The sequence below is a fragment of the Pelecanus crispus genome, chromosome 6 (genome assembly GCF_030463565.1).
Source record: "Pelecanus crispus isolate bPelCri1 chromosome 6, bPelCri1.pri, whole genome shotgun sequence".
Taxonomy (NCBI): Eukaryota; Metazoa; Chordata; class Aves; order Pelecaniformes; family Pelecanidae; genus Pelecanus; species Pelecanus crispus.
This window is the reverse complement of record NC_134648.1, coordinates 1,754,786-1,772,339: the sequence shown is the minus strand read 5'-3', so window position 1 is coordinate 1,772,339 and position 17,554 is coordinate 1,754,786. Positions and strand designations below refer to the sequence as shown.

The 17,554-nt window shown below is 68.9% G+C and overlaps 5 protein-coding genes across 10 annotated transcripts; 4 read left to right on the top strand and 1 right to left on the bottom strand.

Moving 5' to 3' along the window:
* The first annotated feature begins 238 nt into the window (after positions 1–238).
* MTCH2 (mitochondrial carrier 2) lies at positions 239–4,098 on the top strand. 4 transcript variants are annotated; one of them, XM_075712296.1, is made up of 13 exons: positions 239–325; positions 410–494; positions 604–710; positions 877–903; positions 1,333–1,386; positions 1,512–1,569; positions 1,701–1,752; positions 1,848–1,907; positions 2,429–2,522; positions 2,704–2,751; positions 3,439–3,506; positions 3,684–3,759; positions 3,894–4,098. In XM_075712296.1, the coding sequence occupies exons 1-13, from the start codon at positions 239–241 to the stop codon at positions 3,978–3,980; spliced, it is 903 nt and encodes a 300-aa protein (XP_075568411.1). In that variant the 3' UTR covers positions 3,981–4,098. The 4 variants fall into 4 exon arrangements, with proteins under 4 accessions (XP_075568411.1, XP_075568413.1, XP_075568412.1 ...); XM_075712298.1 differs by having other exon boundaries at positions 877–907; positions 1,340–1,386; XM_075712297.1 differs by having other exon boundaries at positions 877–909.
* Positions 4,099–6,745: 2,647 nt separating this feature from the next.
* On the top strand, positions 6,746–8,212 carry NUDT8 (nudix hydrolase 8). The gene is made up of 4 exons (XM_075712233.1): positions 6,746–6,945; positions 7,027–7,159; positions 7,791–7,868; positions 7,958–8,212. The coding sequence occupies exons 1-4, from the start codon at positions 6,746–6,748 to the stop codon at positions 8,210–8,212; spliced, it is 666 nt and encodes a 221-aa protein (XP_075568348.1).
* An 840-nt stretch (positions 8,213–9,052) lies between these two features.
* On the bottom strand, positions 9,053–11,749 carry NDUFV1 (NADH:ubiquinone oxidoreductase core subunit V1). The gene is made up of 10 exons (XM_075712272.1): positions 11,696–11,749; positions 11,515–11,597; positions 11,268–11,438; positions 10,543–10,726; positions 10,280–10,469; positions 9,869–10,081; positions 9,621–9,787; positions 9,468–9,549; positions 9,230–9,375; positions 9,053–9,136 (listed from the first exon to the last, which is right to left on the bottom strand). Exons 1-10 carry the CDS (start codon positions 11,747–11,749, stop codon positions 9,053–9,055), a joined length of 1,374 nt encoding a protein of 457 aa, XP_075568387.1.
* A 1,313-nt stretch (positions 11,750–13,062) lies between these two features.
* LOC142593756 (calcium-binding protein 2-like) lies at positions 13,063–14,268 on the top strand. 2 transcript variants are annotated; one of them, XM_075712307.1, is made up of 7 exons: positions 13,063–13,104; positions 13,185–13,343; positions 13,451–13,481; positions 13,580–13,714; positions 13,810–13,919; positions 14,019–14,166; positions 14,243–14,268. In XM_075712307.1, exons 1-7 carry the CDS (start codon positions 13,063–13,065, stop codon positions 14,266–14,268), a joined length of 651 nt encoding a protein of 216 aa, XP_075568422.1. The 2 variants fall into 2 exon arrangements, with proteins under 2 accessions (XP_075568422.1, XP_075568423.1); XM_075712308.1 differs by lacking the exon at positions 13,185–13,343.
* A 1,646-nt stretch (positions 14,269–15,914) lies between these two features.
* On the top strand, positions 15,915–16,654 carry CDK2AP2 (cyclin dependent kinase 2 associated protein 2). Of its 2 annotated transcripts, none has more exons than XM_075712317.1 (4): positions 15,915–15,997; positions 16,074–16,185; positions 16,269–16,401; positions 16,532–16,654. In XM_075712317.1, the coding sequence occupies exons 1-4, from the start codon at positions 15,915–15,917 to the stop codon at positions 16,597–16,599; spliced, it is 396 nt and encodes a 131-aa protein (XP_075568432.1). In that variant the 3' UTR covers positions 16,600–16,654. The 2 variants fall into 2 exon arrangements, with proteins under 2 accessions (XP_075568432.1, XP_075568431.1); XM_075712316.1 differs by having other exon boundaries at positions 15,915–16,005; positions 16,085–16,185.
* Positions 16,655–17,554: the final 900 nt, after the last annotated feature.

Genomic DNA, 17,554 nt, shown 5'->3' with positions numbered 1-17,554 from the left:
GGCCCGCAGGCCGCAGCGAGGCCTCAGGCCCCGTAGGCCCCGTTGCCATGGCGACGCCTCAGGCCTGTAGGCCGCGCTGCCGCCTTAGGCCCCGTCGCCATGGCGACCCGGCGGGGTCACGCCCCCCCTCCCCTCCCGCGGCCGGAAGCGATTGGCGGGCGCGCCGGAAGTACCGGGAGGGCGGAAGCGGAAGCGGCGGCGGCCGTGTCCTTCTGGGCCGTGACGCCGGGTCGGCACCATGGCGGACGCGGCCTCGCAGGTGCTGCTGGGCTCGGGGCTGACGGTGCTCTCGCAGCCCCTCATGTACGTGAAAGTGCTGGTGCAGGTAAGGCGGGGCCGGTAACGGAGAGCTGGGCGGGGGGGAGCACCGGGCCCGGTACCGGCTGCAGGCTGCCTGTCCCTGCCGCAGGTGGGGTACGAGCCGCTGCCGCCCACCCTGGGGAGGAACATTTTCGGGCGCCAGGTCTACCAACTGCCCGGCCTCTTCGCTTACGGTGAGTCCGCTCCCCCGTGCCCCCCGGTGCGGGTCCCCCGTGGTGGTGGTGGTGGGAGGGGTCCGGTGGTGGGATCCTGCGTGGCGTGACCGGTCCCCGCTGCCCCCAGCCAAGCACATCGTGAAAGTCGACGGAAGAGCGGGACTCTTCAAAGGCCTCACCCCCCGCCTCTGCTCCAGCGCCATCGGCACCATCGTGCACAGCAAAGTGCTGCAGGTACCGGGGACGGGGGGGGGACGACACGCATCGCCGCCGGCCCCCGGGGCGGGGGGCTCTGCCGGCGGGATTTGGGGACACGGGAGACCCCGTGTCTGACCGCTGCGGTGTTGGGGGGCCTCCCCCAGCCCCCGCGGCCGCGCTCACCCTGCCCTTTCCTCCCCAGCAGTACCAGGAGGCCGAACAGGCTGAGGTAGGTGCGAGGCCGCTTCCCCCATGAATCTTCCCGTCCCGTCTCCCTCTCCCTTCCCGTCCCGTCTCCCTCTCCCTTCCCGTCCCGTCTCCCTCTCCCTTCCCGTCCCGTCTCCCTCTCCCTTCCCGTCCCGTCTCCCTCTCCCTTCCCGTCCCGTCTCCCTCTCCCTTCCCGTCCCGTCTCCCTCTCCCTTCCCGTCCCGTCTCCCTCTCCCTTCCCGTCCCGTCTCCCTCTCCCGGGCCCTCAAAGCTGCGGGCAGATGCCCCCCGCCATCAGGTGCTGCCCCCAGGGAGAAGCATGCGGCGCAGAGGGCTCTGGGGGGGCCGCTGAGCCCATGCTCTGCGGGGACTGGGTCCTTTCGGGGACGGTGGGGAGGGAGCGGTGCCTTTCGGGGCTTGTTCCCCACCTGAAGCCTCTTTCCCTCTCCAGCCTGGAGCCAGCAAGAAGGAGCCCATGTCCTCGCTGGAGCAGGTCCTCAAGGAGGTGAGGAAGAGGAGGAGGGCGCCGGGGGTGCGCGAGGGGCTTGGTACAATGCTGGCTCTCCGCCTGTCGCGTCCCTGTTGCCCGCATCCCCGGCCCCCTCCCGCTGACACCCCCTTTCTCCCCAGACCTCCCGAGAGATGGTCGCTCGCTCTGCCGCCACGCTCATCACCCACCCCTTTCACGGTAGGTACCCCCCCCCCCCAGCCTCCAGAGGGCCCGGTGACCCGGGGCGAGGGGTGCCTGTCACTCCCGCGTTGCTCCGGCGCGTCCCTGCGCCTGCCGCCCACCCGCGCACCGCTTGTCTCTGCCCGCAGTCATCACCCTGCGCTGCATGGTGCAGTTCATCGGCCGGGAGACCAAGTACAGGTACGGGGGGGGGGCGGGGGGCTGCGGGGCGGGGGGCTGCCCGCCCTGTGGGGTCCCCTCTGACCGCGCCGCTCTCCTCTTCCTCCCCGGCCCAGCGGGACGCTAAGCGCCTTCACCACCATTTACCGAGAAGAGGGCATCCTGGGCTTCTTCGCGTGAGTGCTGACAACGGGGGGGAAAGCGGGGTCCCTCCCCAAAACCTGCGGGCTTCGCCCACCGCTCGGGTGTCGCTTCTCCCTCCGGCTGCGGCGCCGCAGCTCTGCTCGCTCATCTTGCTGGGCTCGAGAAGTGTTCTGCCCTCATCTCGGGTGCCGCTGGGACGCGCGGATTCCCCTTCCGCCCTCCCCGGGGGGGCTTCCCAGCGCGGATCCGGCAAGACCCCCGCCTCGTAGCCGCCGGCCCTGGGTGGCGCGGGTGACGTTAAAGCAGAGCAACGGCGTGGTAACCCTTCCTCGGCAGCGCCGGCTGTTTTGGGTCCCTCCGGCAGCTCCCCTCTGTGCCCACATCCTCTTGAAAACCGCTTGTGCGAGCGTCCCCGCTCCCGGGGCGGGGAGTTCCCTGTTTCCCCCAGCCATCGGGCGAACAGCCGCTCCCAACCGGCTGCTCCCCGGCTCTCCGCGCAGCCGGATCCGGCTCTCCCCTAGGCTCACGTCCCCACTGCCTCTTCTCTTTCCAGCGGCCTCATCCCCCGGCTCCTTGGGGACATCCTTTCCCTCTGGCTCTGCAACATGCTGGCCTACCTCATCAACACGTACGCGCTGGAGAACGGGGTACGGGCTCCGCACCCCGCTCGGGGGGCAGGGGGTAGCACGGCAACATCGCTGGTGCTGAGGTGACAGCGGTGAGGGGATGGGGGAGGTGCGGGGGAACAGTCTGGGGAGGGGCAGGGCTCTATTTTGGGGTGGCAGCGTGGCTCCGTGGGGGTCCAAGGTGCCTTTTCTCCTCCCGCAGGTCTCAGCCGTGGCCGAGATGAAGAGCTACTCACAGGCAGTCACTGGAGTGAGTATAGCGTGTGCATGCGTACACACCCGTGCGTGCAACACTGTCTCCGCGTGGGGAGAGCGAAGAGAATTGAATCTTCTTTTCCCCAGAAAAACGCTGTGTTCCCGTAATCCCGCCTGCCCTGTGGCCGCTGGGCTGGGGAGCAGAGCCAGGCGCTGCTCTGGGCTCCGGCGGGCTCGGCCCGCGGGGGAAGGAATGCTCCGTGGGGGAAGCGCGCGACCCTGCGGGCTCACAGCCTTGGCCTTGCCTCCACGTAGCCTGGCCCCGCACGCAGCCGGCGGGAGCGGGCTCCCTCCCGGGGGGTCCCTGGTGATCTTTCGGGGCTTGTTCTCCCCCGACAGAGGGAAGTTTGGGTTCAAAAAACGGGCAGACGTGGCACTTTGGGCCATGGTTTAGTGAGCATGGGGGTGTTGGGTTGATGGTTGGGCTGATGATCTTAGAGGGCCTTTCCAACCTCAGTGATTCCTAGTTTTACTTTCATTAAAAATAATGCAGCCACCAAGCCAGGAAACATGAAATTATGACTCTGCCCTTAAATGGTTTAGTGGTGGCCTTGGCAGTGTTAGGTTAATGGTTGGACTGGATGATCTTCAAGGTCTTTTCCAACCGAAACGATTCCATGATTTGAAGTTGGGGGGGATCCCTGTGGGGGCCGCTGCCAACCAGCCCCGCTCTCCCTTGCAGTTCTTCGCCAGCATGCTGACCTACCCCTTCGTCCTGGTCTCCAACCTGATGGCCGTGAATAACTGCGGGTGAGTCCGCCGCCGCCTCCTCCCCTGCTACGAGGGTGAGCTGCGGGCGACGGCTGCGTCCCTCCTCCCCCGATCGGCTCCCAAAACCGCTTTTCCGAAGCTCCCGGGCGGCAGAGGGGCCGGATCCCACCCCACTGGCTCAATCCTGGGTGGAAATAATTCCCGTCTCTCCCCCAGGCTGGCCGGGGGCCTCCTCCCCTACGCGCCCACCTACTCCTCCTGGCTGGATTGCTGGAGCCAGCTGCACAGGGAGGTAAGCAGCCGGCACCGGGATGCTGCGGGTTCGTGGAGAAAAACCGGGCGGGAGCCCTGAGGGGTTTGGGAAAACCGCGCCGGGGGCTCCGGGGAGCCCCGACTCACCCAGCGCTGCTCATCTCCCCCTTCCAGGGCAACATGAGCCGAGGGAACAGCCTGTTCTTCCGCAAGGTGCCCGCAGGGAAACGTTACATGTGGGAGGAGAGGAAGTTTCGCTGAAGCTGGAGCTGAGAAGGGAGTTGTGGAGCTGGTGCTGGGCTTCGGAGGCCAGGAATTATGAGAGAGTGGTGATTTCTATAGTTTTTTTTTTTAAAATCATTGAACGCTGAGAGATGAAGGCGGACGTGTGAGAGTGTCTGTCTGGGGGCCAGGGGCTTCCTGGGGTGGGGGTGGCCGATCTCCAGCGTTCCCTCCCCGATCCAACCACTGGAGCACTGTCCCCGTTATTCCCTTTTTTCGTCCCCGTTATTCCCTTTTTTCGTCCCCGTTATTCCCTTTTTTCGTCCCCGTTATTCCCTTTTTTCGTCCCCGTTATTCCCTTTTTTCGTCCCCGTTATTCCCTTTTTTCGTCCCCGTTATTCCCTTTTTTCGTCCCCGTTATTCCCTTTTTTCCCCCCTTCTTTGTCCGCCCCCTTTTCATCAGCCCGTTGCCCGCACAAGACCTCGCATCACTCCCACAAAGACGCCGTCACATCCGTCCTTCTGTCCCCACGGGGCCCAGCGCCCGCGTCTCGTCTTTAGCCTGAAAGCGCGGGCGTTGCGCCGGCCACCTGGGAAATCCGCTGGCGGAAATCCCTCTCCCGCTTCCCGCTGTTACGCCCTGGGAGCCTTTTCCCGTCCTCGGCCCTGGCTGCGGTTGTTTCGACAGAGGAAAATTCCCCCGTGGGATGGCGGTGCCCGCGACCGTCGCCGTTTTTACAAGGAACCGCTTGGTTTGGAAGAGCGGCTGCACCGGGGGCACGAGCGCTCGGGGAGCGACCGCCCCAACTACCCTGGTGGCTCGTTAGCGCCCGGGGATAATTGTGGGCGCTGGGACAGGAGCTGTGCCTCAGTTTCCCCTCTCCTGGGGCCGGAGCTGGGATTGATCCCGCTCGCGGTGTCCCCTGGGGGTGTCGCGGGGTTGGTGATGGCGGGGGGGGGACGGTGGCACCCCTGGGCTGGCAAAAGTGGGCGGCGCGGGGGCCACACACCCCGGCGGGGGGTTGTGCCCCCATGGGGGGGCTGCACAGCTGGAGTGGGGGCTGCACAGCTGGAGGGGGCCGCAGGCCCAGGGTTGCGCGGCTGGGGCTGTTGCACGCCTGGCTGGGGCTGTTGCACGCCTGGCTGGGGCTGTTGCACGCCTGGCTGGGCTTGCACGCCCGGCAGGGGCTGTTGCACACCTGGCTGGGGCTGTTGCACGCCTGGCGGGGGCTATCGCACAGGCAGGGGGGTGCAAAGCTGGGTGGTGGTGGTGGTGGGTTGCGCGCTCCGCAGGGGCTCTTGCACACCTAGCGAGAGGGTTGGGACACCTAGTAGGGGCTGTTGCACACTTGGCAGGGGCTGTTGCACGTGCAGCGGGGGGTTGCGCACCCAGTGAGAGAGTTGCACACCCAGTGAGAGAGTTGCACACTCAACAGGGGTGTTGCACACTCAACAGGGGTGTTGCACACTCAACAGGGGTGTTGCACACTCAACAGGGGTGTTGCACACTCAGGAGTGGGGTTGCACATGCAGCAAGAGGGTTGGACACCTAGTAGGGGCTGTTGCACACTTGGCAGGGGCTTTTGCACGCCCAGCGGGGGGGTGTTGCACACCTGGCAGGGGCTGTTGCACATGCAGCAGGGGGTTTGCACACCCATTGAGAGGGTTGCACACTCAGGAGTGGGGTTGCACATGCAGCGAGAGGGTTGGACACCTAGTAGGGGTTGTTGCACAACCACTGGGAGGGTTGCACACCTGGCGGGGGTGTTGCACACCTAAGGAGTGGGGTTGCACACCTATTAGAGGCTGTTGCATGAGCAGCGAGAGGGTTGCACACCCAGCAGGGCTGTTGTATGCATAGTAGGGGCTGTTGCACAAGAGTGGGGAGGTTGCACACCCAGTGAGAGGGTTGCACACCTGGTAGGCATTGTTGCATGTGCAGTGGGAGGGTTGCACACCCAGAAGTGGGGTTGCAGCAGTGGGGTTGTGCACCCAGGGGTGGAGTTGCACACCCGGTGGGGGGTTGCACACCCAGCAGAGGTGTTCCACACCCGGTGGGGGGGGGGGTTTGCACACCGGGGGGAGTTGCACACCCAGGAGTGAGTTTGCACACCTGGGGGGGGGGTTTGCACACCCAGGAGCGGGGTTGCACACCCAGCAGAGGCATTGCACACCCGGAGGGGTTGCAGGAATGAGGTTGCACACCCGGAGGGGTTGCATACTCGGGGTGTGTGTGTGTATGTGTGTGTGTGCAGGAGTGAGGTTGCACAGCCGGCAGGGGGTTGCACACCCAGCAGAGGCGTTGCACACCCAGGGCGGTTGCAGAAGTGAGGTTGCACACCCAGGAGTGAGTTTGCACACCCGGCGGGGGGGGTTGCACACCCAGCAGAGGCGTTGCACACCCAGGGCGGTTGCAGAAGTGAGGTTGCACACCCAGGAGTGAGTTTGCACACCCGGCGGGGGGGGTTGCACACCCAGCAGAGGCGTTGCACACCCAGGGCGGTTGCAGAAGTGAGGTTGCACACCCAGGAGTGAGGGGGGGGGTTGCACACCCGGGGGGGTTTGCACACCCAGCAGAGGCCTTGCACACCCGGGGCGGTTGCAGGAGTGTTTGCACACCCGGCGGGGGGGGTTGCACACCCGGCAGGGGGGGTTGCACACCCAGCAGAGGCGTTGCACACCCGCCGGCGCGGGCCGGGGTTGCCGGGGGCGGGCGGGGGGAGGTGGCACCGGGGCGGGGCGGGGGAGGGGGGGGGTGGTGCCGGTCCCGCCCTCCCCTTCCCCGCCCTCCGGTGCCGGCGGCCATGGCGGAGCCGGGCGGGGGGGGGCTGCTGGGCAGCGGCAGCGAGCGGCGGTGCCGGGCGCGGCTGGCGGCGGGGGCGCGGCGGGGGGCGGCGGCGGCGGCGGCGGTGCTGGTGCCGCTGTGCTCGGTGCGGGGCCGCCCCGCGCTGCTCTTCACGCTCCGCTCCCGCCGCCTGGGCGGCCCCCACAGCGGCGATGTCAGGTACCGGCGGCGGGGAGCGGGCCCCGGGGCCGGCCTGGCCTTACCGGTACTTTGGGAATTTTTTTGTTTGTTTGTTTGCAGCTTCCCCGGGGGGAGGCGGGACCCGGCGGACGGCGACGCGGTGGCCACGGCGCTGCGGGAGACGCGGGAGGAGCTGGGGCTGGCGCTGGGACCCCCGAGCGTCTGGGGGCAGCTGCGGCCGCTGCCCGACCGGGTACCGGGCACCGGGGGGAGCCACGGGGCCGGGGGGGGGCATGGGGGGACACGGGGAGGGACACGGGGCCGGGGGGGACACGGCCAGGGAGGAAAAGGGGGGACACGGGGCTGGGGGGGACACGGGGGGGGGGGAGGACATCGGGGTCAGGGGGGACACGGGGGACATGGGGCTGGGGGGGGCACAGAGCTGGGGGACACACACGGGGCCGGAGGGGGGTGACATGGGACTGGGGGTGACATGGGACTGGGGGGGATACAGGGCCAGGGGGACATGGGACTGGGGGGGGGGGGGGGACATACGGGATGGGGGGGGACATGGGGCCGGGGGTGGAGGACACCAGGGCAAGGGGATGGGGTCGGTGCAGAGGGTGTTTGGGGGGTGGCACGGAGCGGCTGGGGTCACTGAGGACACCGGGTGACAAGGACACAAGGGCAGGGACACAGGTGACGGCGACACGGGGCACCGGCTGCAGGCAACGGGGGGGTGTTGGGTGACAGGGACACGGGGCGCTGGCTGGGTGACAGGCACAGGGTGGGTGTCAGGGCGGGGGGGGTCGAGGCGAGTGGGTGGCATTTTGGGGATGGGGGAGGATTGTCACCCCGCTGGCCCTCGCTACCGCGCCTTCCAGCAGGGACAGCTGGTGGCTCCCGTCGTGGCCAACCTGGGGCCTTTGGAGGACTTGACGCTGACCCCCAACCCTGACGAGGTGGGTGACCCAGCGCTGGGCGAGCACCCCTTTTCCAGGATGAGCACCCCCTGCCCCGGTGACGCCGCGGCCGCCGCCTGTGCCGGCAGGTGGAGGAGATCTTCACCCTGCCCTTGGCTCATCTCCTGCGGGAGGAGAACCAAGGCTACACCCACTTCCGCACCGCCGGCCGCTACGGCTACACCCTGCCCGTCTTCCTCAATGGCCCCTACAAGGTCTGGGGGCTGACGGCCATCATCACTGAGCTGACCCTGGAGCTGCTGGCGCCGGAGCGTTACCGTAGGAAGACCCACGTGCCGCCCCACAGCCCCTCGGCGCGGCACCTCAAGGGGAGCACGGTCTGATGCGGGAGGGGACGGGGTTGCCCCTGGTGCCAGGGGGGTTGTTTTTGGGGTGGGGGTGTGCGTACAGGCAGAGCTCTCCCCGTGCCGCAGTTGCGCGGATTCTTTCACCCGCCCGGTGGCTGTAGGCCAGCCTGGCTGCAAACACGGGGCTGGGTGGGAGACGGGGGGGGGCAACTGCACCGTCCCCCACGTGCCAACAGCTGCCGTCACGCACCGCGATTTAGTAAAAACGCCGTGGGTTTGAACCAACTGCGCCACAGCTTCTGAGTTAACGCCGCGTGGCTGGCCCTCGGTGCCAGCACCGCAGTGCGGGGGGGGTGGAATGACAGCTGTGTCCCCCCCTGGCACTGGGACGGGCCGGCGCTGCCCTGGTGCCACCGCGGCGGTGACGGGGAGCACGGCGTCCCCGGGGACACGCATGTGTGGCCGTGTGATAAATACCCCGGCTGCTCGGTGCTGCCTCTCCCCCCCCTGCCCAGCCGCAGAGAGGGGACACAGCCTCTCACGGAAAACCAGGATCTTCCTTCTGGGGGTATTGGGATGCCTGCTGCATGATCCCCCTGATCCCTGTGGATCCCGTCGATCCCTGGGGATCCCCTGCTCCGGGGGAGGGAGGACCCAGAGCCCCTCAGCAGCCCCTTCCCACCATTTTATGCTCATGGCCTCCTCCTGCTCCACGCAGCTGGCAGAGAGAGGAGCCTGTGAGCGCAGCAGCGTTTATTGAGGACCCCCCTAACCAGCCCCACAAACTGCCGTGAGAAGCCCCTCGCCCCCCCAAAAAGCCCCCCCCCGGCAGGTAACGGCAGGGCCGCTGCCAGCCCTTGCTCCACCGCCGGCTCCTTACGCTGCCGCCGCTCGCGCCTTGGCTTCCCCGTAGCGCCGCATCCGCTCCTCCAGCTCCGGTCGGAAGTGGCGGATGAGCCCCTGCGTGGAGCAAACGGGATGGAGTTAATGGAAAGCAGGGAAAGGCAGCCAGCCCCCTGCCCCTGCTCAAAATCTGAAATCCGCCCCCTCCACCTGCACGGGCCAGGCCGCGCCGTCGCCCAGGGCGCAGATGGTGTGGCCCTCGATCTGTTTGCTGATCTCCCAGAGCGCGTCGATCTCGTCCACCTGCGCGTTGCCCTGCACGAACCGCGCCATGACCTTGTTCATCCAGTCGACGCCTGCGGCGAGGGGAAAGCCGGGAGGGGAAAGCTGTGAGGGGCCCTGTGGTGCGGCCCCCCTACCCTGCCCCACGGACCCCGCCTGCACTCACCCTCCCGGCACGGGGTGCACTGCCCGCAGCTCTCGTGCTTGTAAAACTCGATGAGGCGAGCGATGGCTTTAACGACGTCGGTCTGGGGAGGGAGGGGAGAGTGAGGGCCCCGCCGCGGCACGGGGGGGACCAGGGAGGGGGCTCCTCCCTTACCGATTTGTCCATGACGATGACGGCGGCCGTGCCGAGCCCGCTCTGCGCCTGCACCAGGGCATCGAAGTCCATCAGCACGGTCTCGCACACCGATTTGGGGAGCAGCGGTGTGGAGGAGCCCCCCGGGATGACGGCCAACAGGTTGTCCCAGCCCCCACGGACACCCCCTGCCAAAAACGGGGGGGATAAAAGGACGGGCTGAGCCGGGCCCGGCGCTGGCCTGGCGCGTCTCAGCCCACGGCGCTTACCGGCGTGCTTCTCGATGAGCTCCTTCAGCGGCACCGACATCTCCTCCTCCACAGTGCAGGGGTTGTTGACGTGACCGGAGATGTTGAAGAGTTTCGTCCCGGAGTTGCGCTCCCGCCCAAAGCCGGCGAACCAGGCACCTCCCCGCCGGCAGATGGTGGGGGCCACGGCTACCGTCTCCACGTTGGCCACTGTGGTGGGGCAGCCGAAAACGCCTGGAAGCAGCGGGAGCTCTCAATGACCGCATTCTGTGTACAGCAGGACGGCAGCCTGGGGACAAGCGGCTTTGTCCGGTCGCCGCCATTTTGTCCCGGTCGCCGCCATTTTGTCCCGCTCTCGAGCGGCGGCTGGAAATTAAAGCTCGCCGAGAGCCGGTCACGGCAGGAGCAAAGCGGGGAGGGCGGGGGACGCACCCACGTCGGCGGGGAAGGGGGGCTTCAGGCGCGGTTTGCCCTGCTTGCCCTCGATGGACTCGATCAGCGCCGTCTCCTCCCCGCAGATGTAGGCTCCGGCGCCTCTCACCACGAAGACGTCGAAGGCGTACCCTGAGCTGCAAGCATCCTGCCCCAGCAGCCCGGCTTCGTAGGCCTCCCGGATGGCCACCTGCGGCGGGGAGAAGGGGGTGGGTTCGGGGGCTCCCCTCCTCCGCGCCATCGGGGCTCCCCGCGCCGCTCACCTGCAGGTTGGAGGCCTCGTTGTAGAACTCGCCGCGGATGTAGATGTAAGCGGCGCGGGCGCCCATGGCGCGCCCCGCTACCAGGCAGCCCTCCACCAGCTTGTGGGGGTCGTGGCGCATGATCTCCCGGTCCTTACAGGTGCCCGGCTCCCCCTCGTCCGCGTTCACCACCAGGTACTTGGGCCTGGGGAAAGGGCGGGTGCCGTCAGGGCCGGGCTCCCGGCGGGGCCGGGGCCGCTGCGGGGCCGGTTACCAGTCTCATGTGCCGGTTACCGATCTTGCATGATGGTTACCGGCCTCACGTGATGGTTACCAATATCATGCGCTGGTTACCGGCCTCACATGCCTGTTTACCAGTTTCATGTGCCAGTTACCGGTCTCACTTGACGGTTACCGGTCTCATGTGCTGGTTACCGATCTTGCATGATGGTTACCGGCCTCACATGATGGTTACCAATATCATATGCTGGTTACCGGCCTCACGTGCCCGTTTACCAGTTTCATGTGCCAGTTACCGGTCTCACCTGCTGGTTACCGGCCTCATGTGATGGTTTCCAGCCTCACGTGATGGTTACCAATATCATGTGCTGGTTACCGGCCTCACGTGCCGGTTACCGGCCTCATGTGATGGTTTCCAGCCTCACGTGACGGTTACCAATATTACGTGCCGGTTACCGGCCTCATGTGCCTGGTTACTGGTCTCATGTCCCGGTTACCGGCCTCACCTGCCATCCGGGGGTTTGTTCATGAAACTCCACTTGAGGCCGGTGGGGAAACCGGCGCCGCCGCGGCCCCGTAGCCCCGAAGCCTTGATCTCGCCGAGGATCCAGTCCACCCCCTTGAGCAGGATCTCCTTCGTCTTGTACCAGTCGCCGCGGCGCAGGGCGCCCTGCAGCCTGCGGGCACGGCACGGCCGGTGGCACCGGGACGGGCCGCACCGGGATCCCCCCGCCCTGGGCCGCCGGTACTCACCTCCAGTCGTGGCGGCCGTAGAGGTTGGTGAAGATCCGGTCCTCGTCCCGCAGCGACCCGAACTGCGTCTTCTTGGGCGCTGTCTGCGGGGAGACACGGACTCAGCACCGGTAACACCGGGACGGGCAGCGGCGGGAGCCGTCCCGGATCGCCCCGACGCTCCCCCCCCGGCCCCGCTCACCGAGAAGGAGGCGGCGGGCAGGCGCCGCAGAGCCAGCAGCTGCCGGGCGGCCATGGCGGGGCGGGCACCGGCACCGGGACCGGTACCGGGACCACCGTCACCTTCAGGCGCCCCCGCAGCGTCGCGCCACTGGTGACGTAAGCGGCAGCGGCGCGGCGGTGACGCCGGGGAGCGGGGGGGCGTGGCCACAGGACGGAGGCGGAGTCACATGACGGGGGCGTGGCCACAGGACGGAGGCGGAGTTAAAGGGTGAGGGCGTGGTCACAGGACGGAGGCGGGGTCACATGACGGAGGCGTGGCCACAGGACGGAGGCGGAGTCACATGACGGGGGCGTGGCCACAGGACGAGGCGGAGTCAAAGGGTGGGGGCGTGGTCACAGGACGGGGGCGTGACTAGAGGGCGTGGTCTCCCGGGGGGCGTGGCCAAGCTGGCGCCGCGCCCGCGCTGCCGCGTTCCCCGCGCCCCGCCGCGGCTCGGGTTTCGGGAGCTGCCACCGGAGGCCCCGGGGCTCCCCGCACCCGGCGGGCTGCACCGCTCCGCCCCGGGCCCCTCGGCGGGCACGGCGGGTCCCCCTCTCGCCCCGGCCGCTCCCCCGTTTGGGGCCACGCTCCCCGCCGGTGGCCTCGTCCCGGCGAGGGAGCGGGGCCGGTGCAGGCGCTGCACCCCGGGGTGGTGGTGGGGGAGATCCGGTTTCCCTCCCGCCTGGCCCGGGGGTGGGGAGAGGGAGCGGCACCGGCGGCGGGACGGGGCGGCAGGCATCATGTTTTTCCTCTTCCGCGGGCCGCAGCGGCGCGGCACCAGCAGCCCCGTGCCCCCCGAATGCAGGGCTGCGTCCCGCCCCCGCGGCACTGGCAAGGGGGGCGGCCGCCGCCTCCGCACACCCCCGCGCCTCGGGGATAAGGGGGACCCCGGCACCCCGGGGAGCCGGGGGCGGCCCAGCCGAAGCGACGCATCCCCCGTGGAGCGTCGGTGGGCTGCCGAAGAGCCGGGGCCCTGGCCCCCCGAGGCTTTCGGGCAGGTAACGGGCGGCAGGGGAGAGAGCCGGGGGTCCGGCAGGGCCCTGGTGCCCCTGCGGGGAGGCCGGGGGGCTGGGGAACAGCTGGGCGGCTCCCCACATCTGGAGCAGGGCGGCCGAGCAGGGAATAATCCGGAGGATTATGTGTGCGCGCGGGCGCAGCGCTCCCCCCCCGCCTGCCCTGCATATCCCCAGATATTCCATAAAAACCCTCAAATCCCCGCGCAGCCCCCGCCGCCATCGCAACCCCCCCGGCCCCGGTTTGCCCCGGCCGGGCGGCAGCCCCCAGGAGCGCGGCAGCCGGCCCCCCGGGGCCAGGCATGCCCTGCGGCGTGGGGACGGCCCCCAGCCATGGGCAACTGCACCAAAACCCCTGAGCGGAGGCTCCCCAAGGTAAGGATGGCGGCGGCGGCGAGCACCGGCACGGGCCCCCCCCAGGGCTTTTCTCACCACTGACCCCGCTCTGCCCGCAGGATGGGAAGCCGCATGCCGGTATCCCAGCTCCCGGTGATCCCGAGGAAGCGGCGGTGGCGGCGGCGCAGTCTCCCCCGTTGCAGAGCTACTCGGTGCTGCAGGGGTTGGTGGGGCCGGCCTGCATCTTCCTGCGGCAGAGCATCGCCATCACCCAGCTGGTATGCGCCCGCCGTGCCGGCCAGCGCGGGATTTAGGGCGGGATCCCTGGGGGGGATCCGTGGGAGAAGGAGCTCTCCTTCGGCTCTTCCCGCTTTCTCTTTCCCAGGATCGAGAGCTGCGGCCGGAGGAGATCGAAGGTGAGGAGGCGTGGGGCTGGGGGGTGGCGGGGGGTTTTCGCCCCTGTTGGGAGCGCGGGCGTACGGCGGTGCCGGCGGTGACGCCGCGCTGCCCTCAGAGCTGAAGCAAGCCTTCCGGGAATTCGACAAGGACCGCGATGGGTACATCAGCTACAAGGACCTGGGCGAGTGCATGCGGACCATGGGCTACATGCCCACCGAGATGGAGCTCATCGAGCTGTCCCAGCAGATCAGTACGTGGCGGGGCACCGGGGGGGATCCCCTCTGCCGCGCCGGCAGCTGGACGATCCCTCACCCCCGCCCCGGTGACGCCCCTCTTCTGCCGCAGCCGGGGGCAAGGTGGATTTTGACGATTTCGTGGAGCTGATGGGCCCCAAGATGCTGGCGGAGACGGCGGACATGATCGGGATCAAGGAGCTGCGCGACGCCTTCCGTGAGGTGAGGGGACGGGGACGGGTGGACGGCCCCGGTGTGGGCGGGCCAGCAGGTTGCCGGCACGCCGAGGGCTGCCGTCGCCGACGGGCGCTTGCCACGCAGTTCGACACCAATGGGGACGGGCAGATCAGCATGGCAGAGCTGCGGGAGGCCATGTGCAAGCTGCTGGGGCATCAGCTCAGCTACCGGGAGGTGGATGAAATCCTCAAGGACGTAGATCTCAACGGCGACGGCTTGGTAGACTTCGAAGGTATGGGCCGGGGAGGGGAGCCGGCAACATTCCCGGGAATATTTGGGATGTTTTGTACGTGTTCTTCTGCCGGCAGAGTTTGTGCGGATGATGTCACGCTGAGGGCGGCACGTGCCAAGATGGGAGCCGAGCCCCCGCCGTGCCTTACGAAGAGGAGGGGACCGCGGAGGAGTCGCCTGGCTCCGGTTGCTGCGGTCGTGCCGGTGCGGCGCCCGAGCCCGGGACGAGACCCTCGCTTCTTCAGCGCCAGGGCTGCTCACGCTCGCCCTTGGCCGCGCGCCTGCCCGGCCGCCGAGGGCCAACCATGGCGTGGGGCACTGACGCCGGGCCGCTTTTCGGCGCAGAGTCAGCCGGGCAGCGAGCTCTCTCGCCCCGACCTCTGCTCTCCCCTGCTCCCCGCCCTGCAGCATCCCCCTTCCCACCCTGCTCTCCCCCAAAACTGTGCCGGCCCCCTCTCCTCCAGCCGTGCCCCAGCCCTGCCACCTCGTCCCTCCAGCCTTGCTTTCGACCCCTGTACACGACGCCGAGCCCCTCGCGTGGACCCCGCTCCCTCCACGCTGTCGCTTAGGGCTGACGCTACGCTGTACCCTGTCCCCTGTTACTGCATTTTGAGCCCCGCACCGGTGAGGCCTCCCTCTGCTTTCGGGGCCGGCGCGGGCTCCAGGGAAGATTCCCTCCAGGGGAGACTCCTCGGGGCTTCGGTGCCCTGGCCAGGACACCCTCGAGGAATAAAAAAAACCGGGAATAACACATTACCGGGAGCGCGGGTGGGAAGAGGGGAGAGGCGCGCTGCAGGCAGGGCAGGCTCCCCACCCTGGATGCAGTTTGGGGTAATTTTTGCACCTCTGAGTTAAGGAAATCCTCGGCTTCCGAGTTACGCTCCCCACCTGGGAGCATAAAACCAAATTTTTATTTATTTATTTATTTATTTTTTCCATCTTTGCCCTTTGGAAATGCAAAACTCTACGGACTTTCGTTTGTCCTGATGTTTGAGTTTAAATACAATCCGCTCACTGCCGTTCCCTCCCCACTCGTTCCCCCACCACCCGCTACCCGCACCGGCTGCAACAACCGCCCCGGCGGGCAGGAGCCCCGCGGGGAAGGGCTGCACCGGGCCGGTGGAGCCGCTGACCCCCGCCTCGGGCAGGCCCTGCCCGCCCGCCCCGCAGGGAACCGGCACCCCCGGCACCCCCGGGACCCCCTCACCTTGCGCAGCCCCGGGGGAAGCGCGGTGGGGCCGCCGGGGCCGGTCCCGGGGGGTGGCGGTGGCGGTGGCAGCGGCGGAGTCCTCCCCGCTTCCCGCCGCCCGCCCTGAGGGGAATGAGGCGGCGGCGGCCGTTGGTCTCGCGGCGGGAGGCGGGGCGAGGGGCGGAGCCGACGCCGCGGCGTCTCCAGGGTGACGGCTGGGGGTGGGCGGGGCGGCGCGGTGACGTCGTCGTCGGCGTCGCCCGCAGGGCGTCATCAGGGCGAGCGGCGGAGGCCGGCGCGGAGAGGCGGGGGGCGGGGGGGGGGGGAGGGAGGGAAAAGGCCGGGTCAGGCCAGGCCGCGGCTGGGCCCCGAGCAGCGCTGCCGCGCCGGAGCCTCCGCGCTCCGCTTTCCCCGCGTCGGGGTCCGGTTCTGCGGGGCTGAGCTGAGGAGCGGCGGCGGCGGAACGACGACGACAACAACAACCGGTGGGGCGAGCGTGGGGGCCGCCCTCCACCCCCGCCGCGCTCCAGGGAGCCGGCAGCGGCGGCCGGCCGGCGGGGATGTCCTACAAGCCCATCGCTCCCGCCCCCGCTACCCCCGGAGCCGCCAGCGCCAGCCCCGCCCCGCCGGGGCCCGGGGCCCCCTCCGCCGGTGAGCGCAGCCCGCGGTAAGGGGGGGTGGCGGGGAAAGGAGCGGGGGAGCAGCCGGTAACTCTCCCGTTTACCCGCAGCCACGAGTGTCCCGTCGCCCTCCGGCTCCGTCCCCGGCGCCGCAGCCCCATTCCGCCCCCTCTTCAATGACTTCGGGCCGCCGTCCATGGGCTACGTGCAGGTGAGGAGCGGGGCGGCGGGGCCGGGGCCCGGGGCGGCGGGGGCGGCGGCGGCTCTCAGCCCCTCCGTGTTCCCCCTCCGCAGGCGATGAAGCCCCCCGGGGCTCAGGGCTCGCAGAGCACCTACACCGACCTGCTGTCCGTCATCGAGGAGATGGGGAAGGAGATCCGGCCTACCTACGCCGGCAGCAAAAGCGCCATGGAACGGCTGAAGCGGGGTAAGAGTGGGGGACGCGCACATGCACCGGCTGGCCCCCGGTCCTGCGTGCCCGGGGGGGGGTCCCCAGCCCCACGGCGGGGAGCGGGGCAGGAGGCTGATGTGGGGTGTCCCTCTGCTTCTCCCCGCAGGCATCATCCACGCCCGGGCGCTGGTCAGGGAGTGCCTGGCAGAGACAGAGCGAAACGCCCGCACGTAACGGCTGCTGTCACCCGGGAACCCCCACACACACCCCGGAGCCACCCCCCCCAAACCCACCCGGGGACCCCCGGTGTCCCTGCCCCGCTGGCGGTGGGGGCGAGGGGGGGCTGCTGTGCTCCCCGCGCTCTCTGCTCTCTTTCTAAATGCGTGTTTTTATAAATAAAGGACATGGTTGGGACTCTGTCTCCGGTTGTGTCCCCGCGGGGGGGGTGCCGAGCTGGTGTCGGTGCCCCGGGGGGCACCGGGGAACGCTGCCGGGGGGTGGGGGGGGGGTGTCGGTGCCCCGGGGGGCACCGGGGAACGCTGCCGGGTGGTGGGGGGGGGTGTCGGTGCCCCGGGGGGCACCGGGGAACGCTGCCGGGGGGTGGGGGGGGGGGGGGTGTCGGTGCCCCGGGGGCACCGGGGAAGGGCGGGGATGGGGAAAGGCTTTGGAGCCGCGCTGGTTTTGGGGTGGAGGGGGGGGGAAAGGTCCTGGAGGTGTTTCCGGGCTGAGAGGTGCAGGACTGAGCAAAAACTGTCTTTTAAAACGTAAAAAAGAGCTGCTTTTAATTAAAAAAAACCCCATTTTTTTCCGAGCCCGGCGGTCGGTCCCGGGGCTTGGGGGGGGGGGGGGGCTGGTGCCGGCACACGCGGAGCGCCCGTACAGCGGCGGCGCTCGCCGAACTTCCCGTTTCTGACGTCACGGTCCCCCCCCTTCTATACGTCACGGCCGTCTCCGTGGGAACGGGCTGTGATGTCACGAGCCGAGGGGCCGGTTCGGAGCAGCGCAGGTTCGGCGCGGCGGGTGGAGGGGAGCCGAAGGGAACCGAGGGGGGACGAAAGGAGCCGAAGGGGGCCGAGCGGGGCCGAAGGGAACCGAGGGGGGCCGAAGGGAGCCGAGCGGAGCCGAAGGCGGGCGGGCGAGGGGCGCGTTGCCATGGGAGCGGGCCGGGCCGGGCCGGGCCGAGCCGGGC

Coding starts and splice junctions, on each gene's coding strand:
- NDUFV1 (XM_075712272.1), bottom strand. CDS start 11,749: ATGGCCGCCCGGCAGCTGCTGGCTCTGCGGCGCCTGCCCGCCGCCTCC. Junction 11,598..11,695: donor TGCCCGCCGCCTCCTTCTCG/GTGAGCGGGGCC, acceptor GTCTCCCCGCAG/ACAGCGCCCAAGAAGACGCA. Junction 11,439..11,514: donor TACGGCCGCCACGACTGGAG/GTGAGTACCGGC, acceptor CCGTGCCCGCAG/GCTGCAGGGCGCCCTGCGCC.
- NUDT8 (XM_075712233.1), top strand. CDS start 6,746: ATGGCGGAGCCGGGCGGGGGGGGGCTGCTGGGCAGCGGCAGCGAGCGG. Junction 6,946..7,026: donor CCCCACAGCGGCGATGTCAG/GTACCGGCGGCG, acceptor GTTTGTTTGCAG/CTTCCCCGGGGGGAGGCGGG. Junction 7,869..7,957: donor TGACCCCCAACCCTGACGAG/GTGGGTGACCCA, acceptor CTGTGCCGGCAG/GTGGAGGAGATCTTCACCCT.
- MTCH2 (XM_075712297.1), top strand. CDS start 239: ATGGCGGACGCGGCCTCGCAGGTGCTGCTGGGCTCGGGGCTGACGGTG. Junction 1,387..1,511: donor TGGAGCAGGTCCTCAAGGAG/GTGAGGAAGAGG, acceptor CTTTCTCCCCAG/ACCTCCCGAGAGATGGTCGC. Junction 2,752..3,438: donor ACTCACAGGCAGTCACTGGA/GTGAGTATAGCG, acceptor TCTCCCTTGCAG/TTCTTCGCCAGCATGCTGAC.
- LOC142593756 (XM_075712307.1), top strand. CDS start 13,063: ATGGGCAACTGCACCAAAACCCCTGAGCGGAGGCTCCCCAAG. Junction 13,482..13,579: donor GCGGCCGGAGGAGATCGAAG/GTGAGGAGGCGT, acceptor CGCTGCCCTCAG/AGCTGAAGCAAGCCTTCCGG. Junction 13,715..13,809: donor CGAGCTGTCCCAGCAGATCA/GTACGTGGCGGG, acceptor CTTCTGCCGCAG/CCGGGGGCAAGGTGGATTTT.
- CDK2AP2 (XM_075712317.1), top strand. CDS start 15,915: ATGTCCTACAAGCCCATCGCTCCCGCCCCCGCTACCCCCGGAGCCGCC. Junction 15,998..16,073: donor CCGCCGGGGCCCGGGGCCCC/CTCCGCCGGTGA, acceptor GTAACTCTCCCG/TTTACCCGCAGCCACGAGTG. Junction 16,186..16,268: donor CGTCCATGGGCTACGTGCAG/GTGAGGAGCGGG, acceptor CCCCCTCCGCAG/GCGATGAAGCCCCCCGGGGC.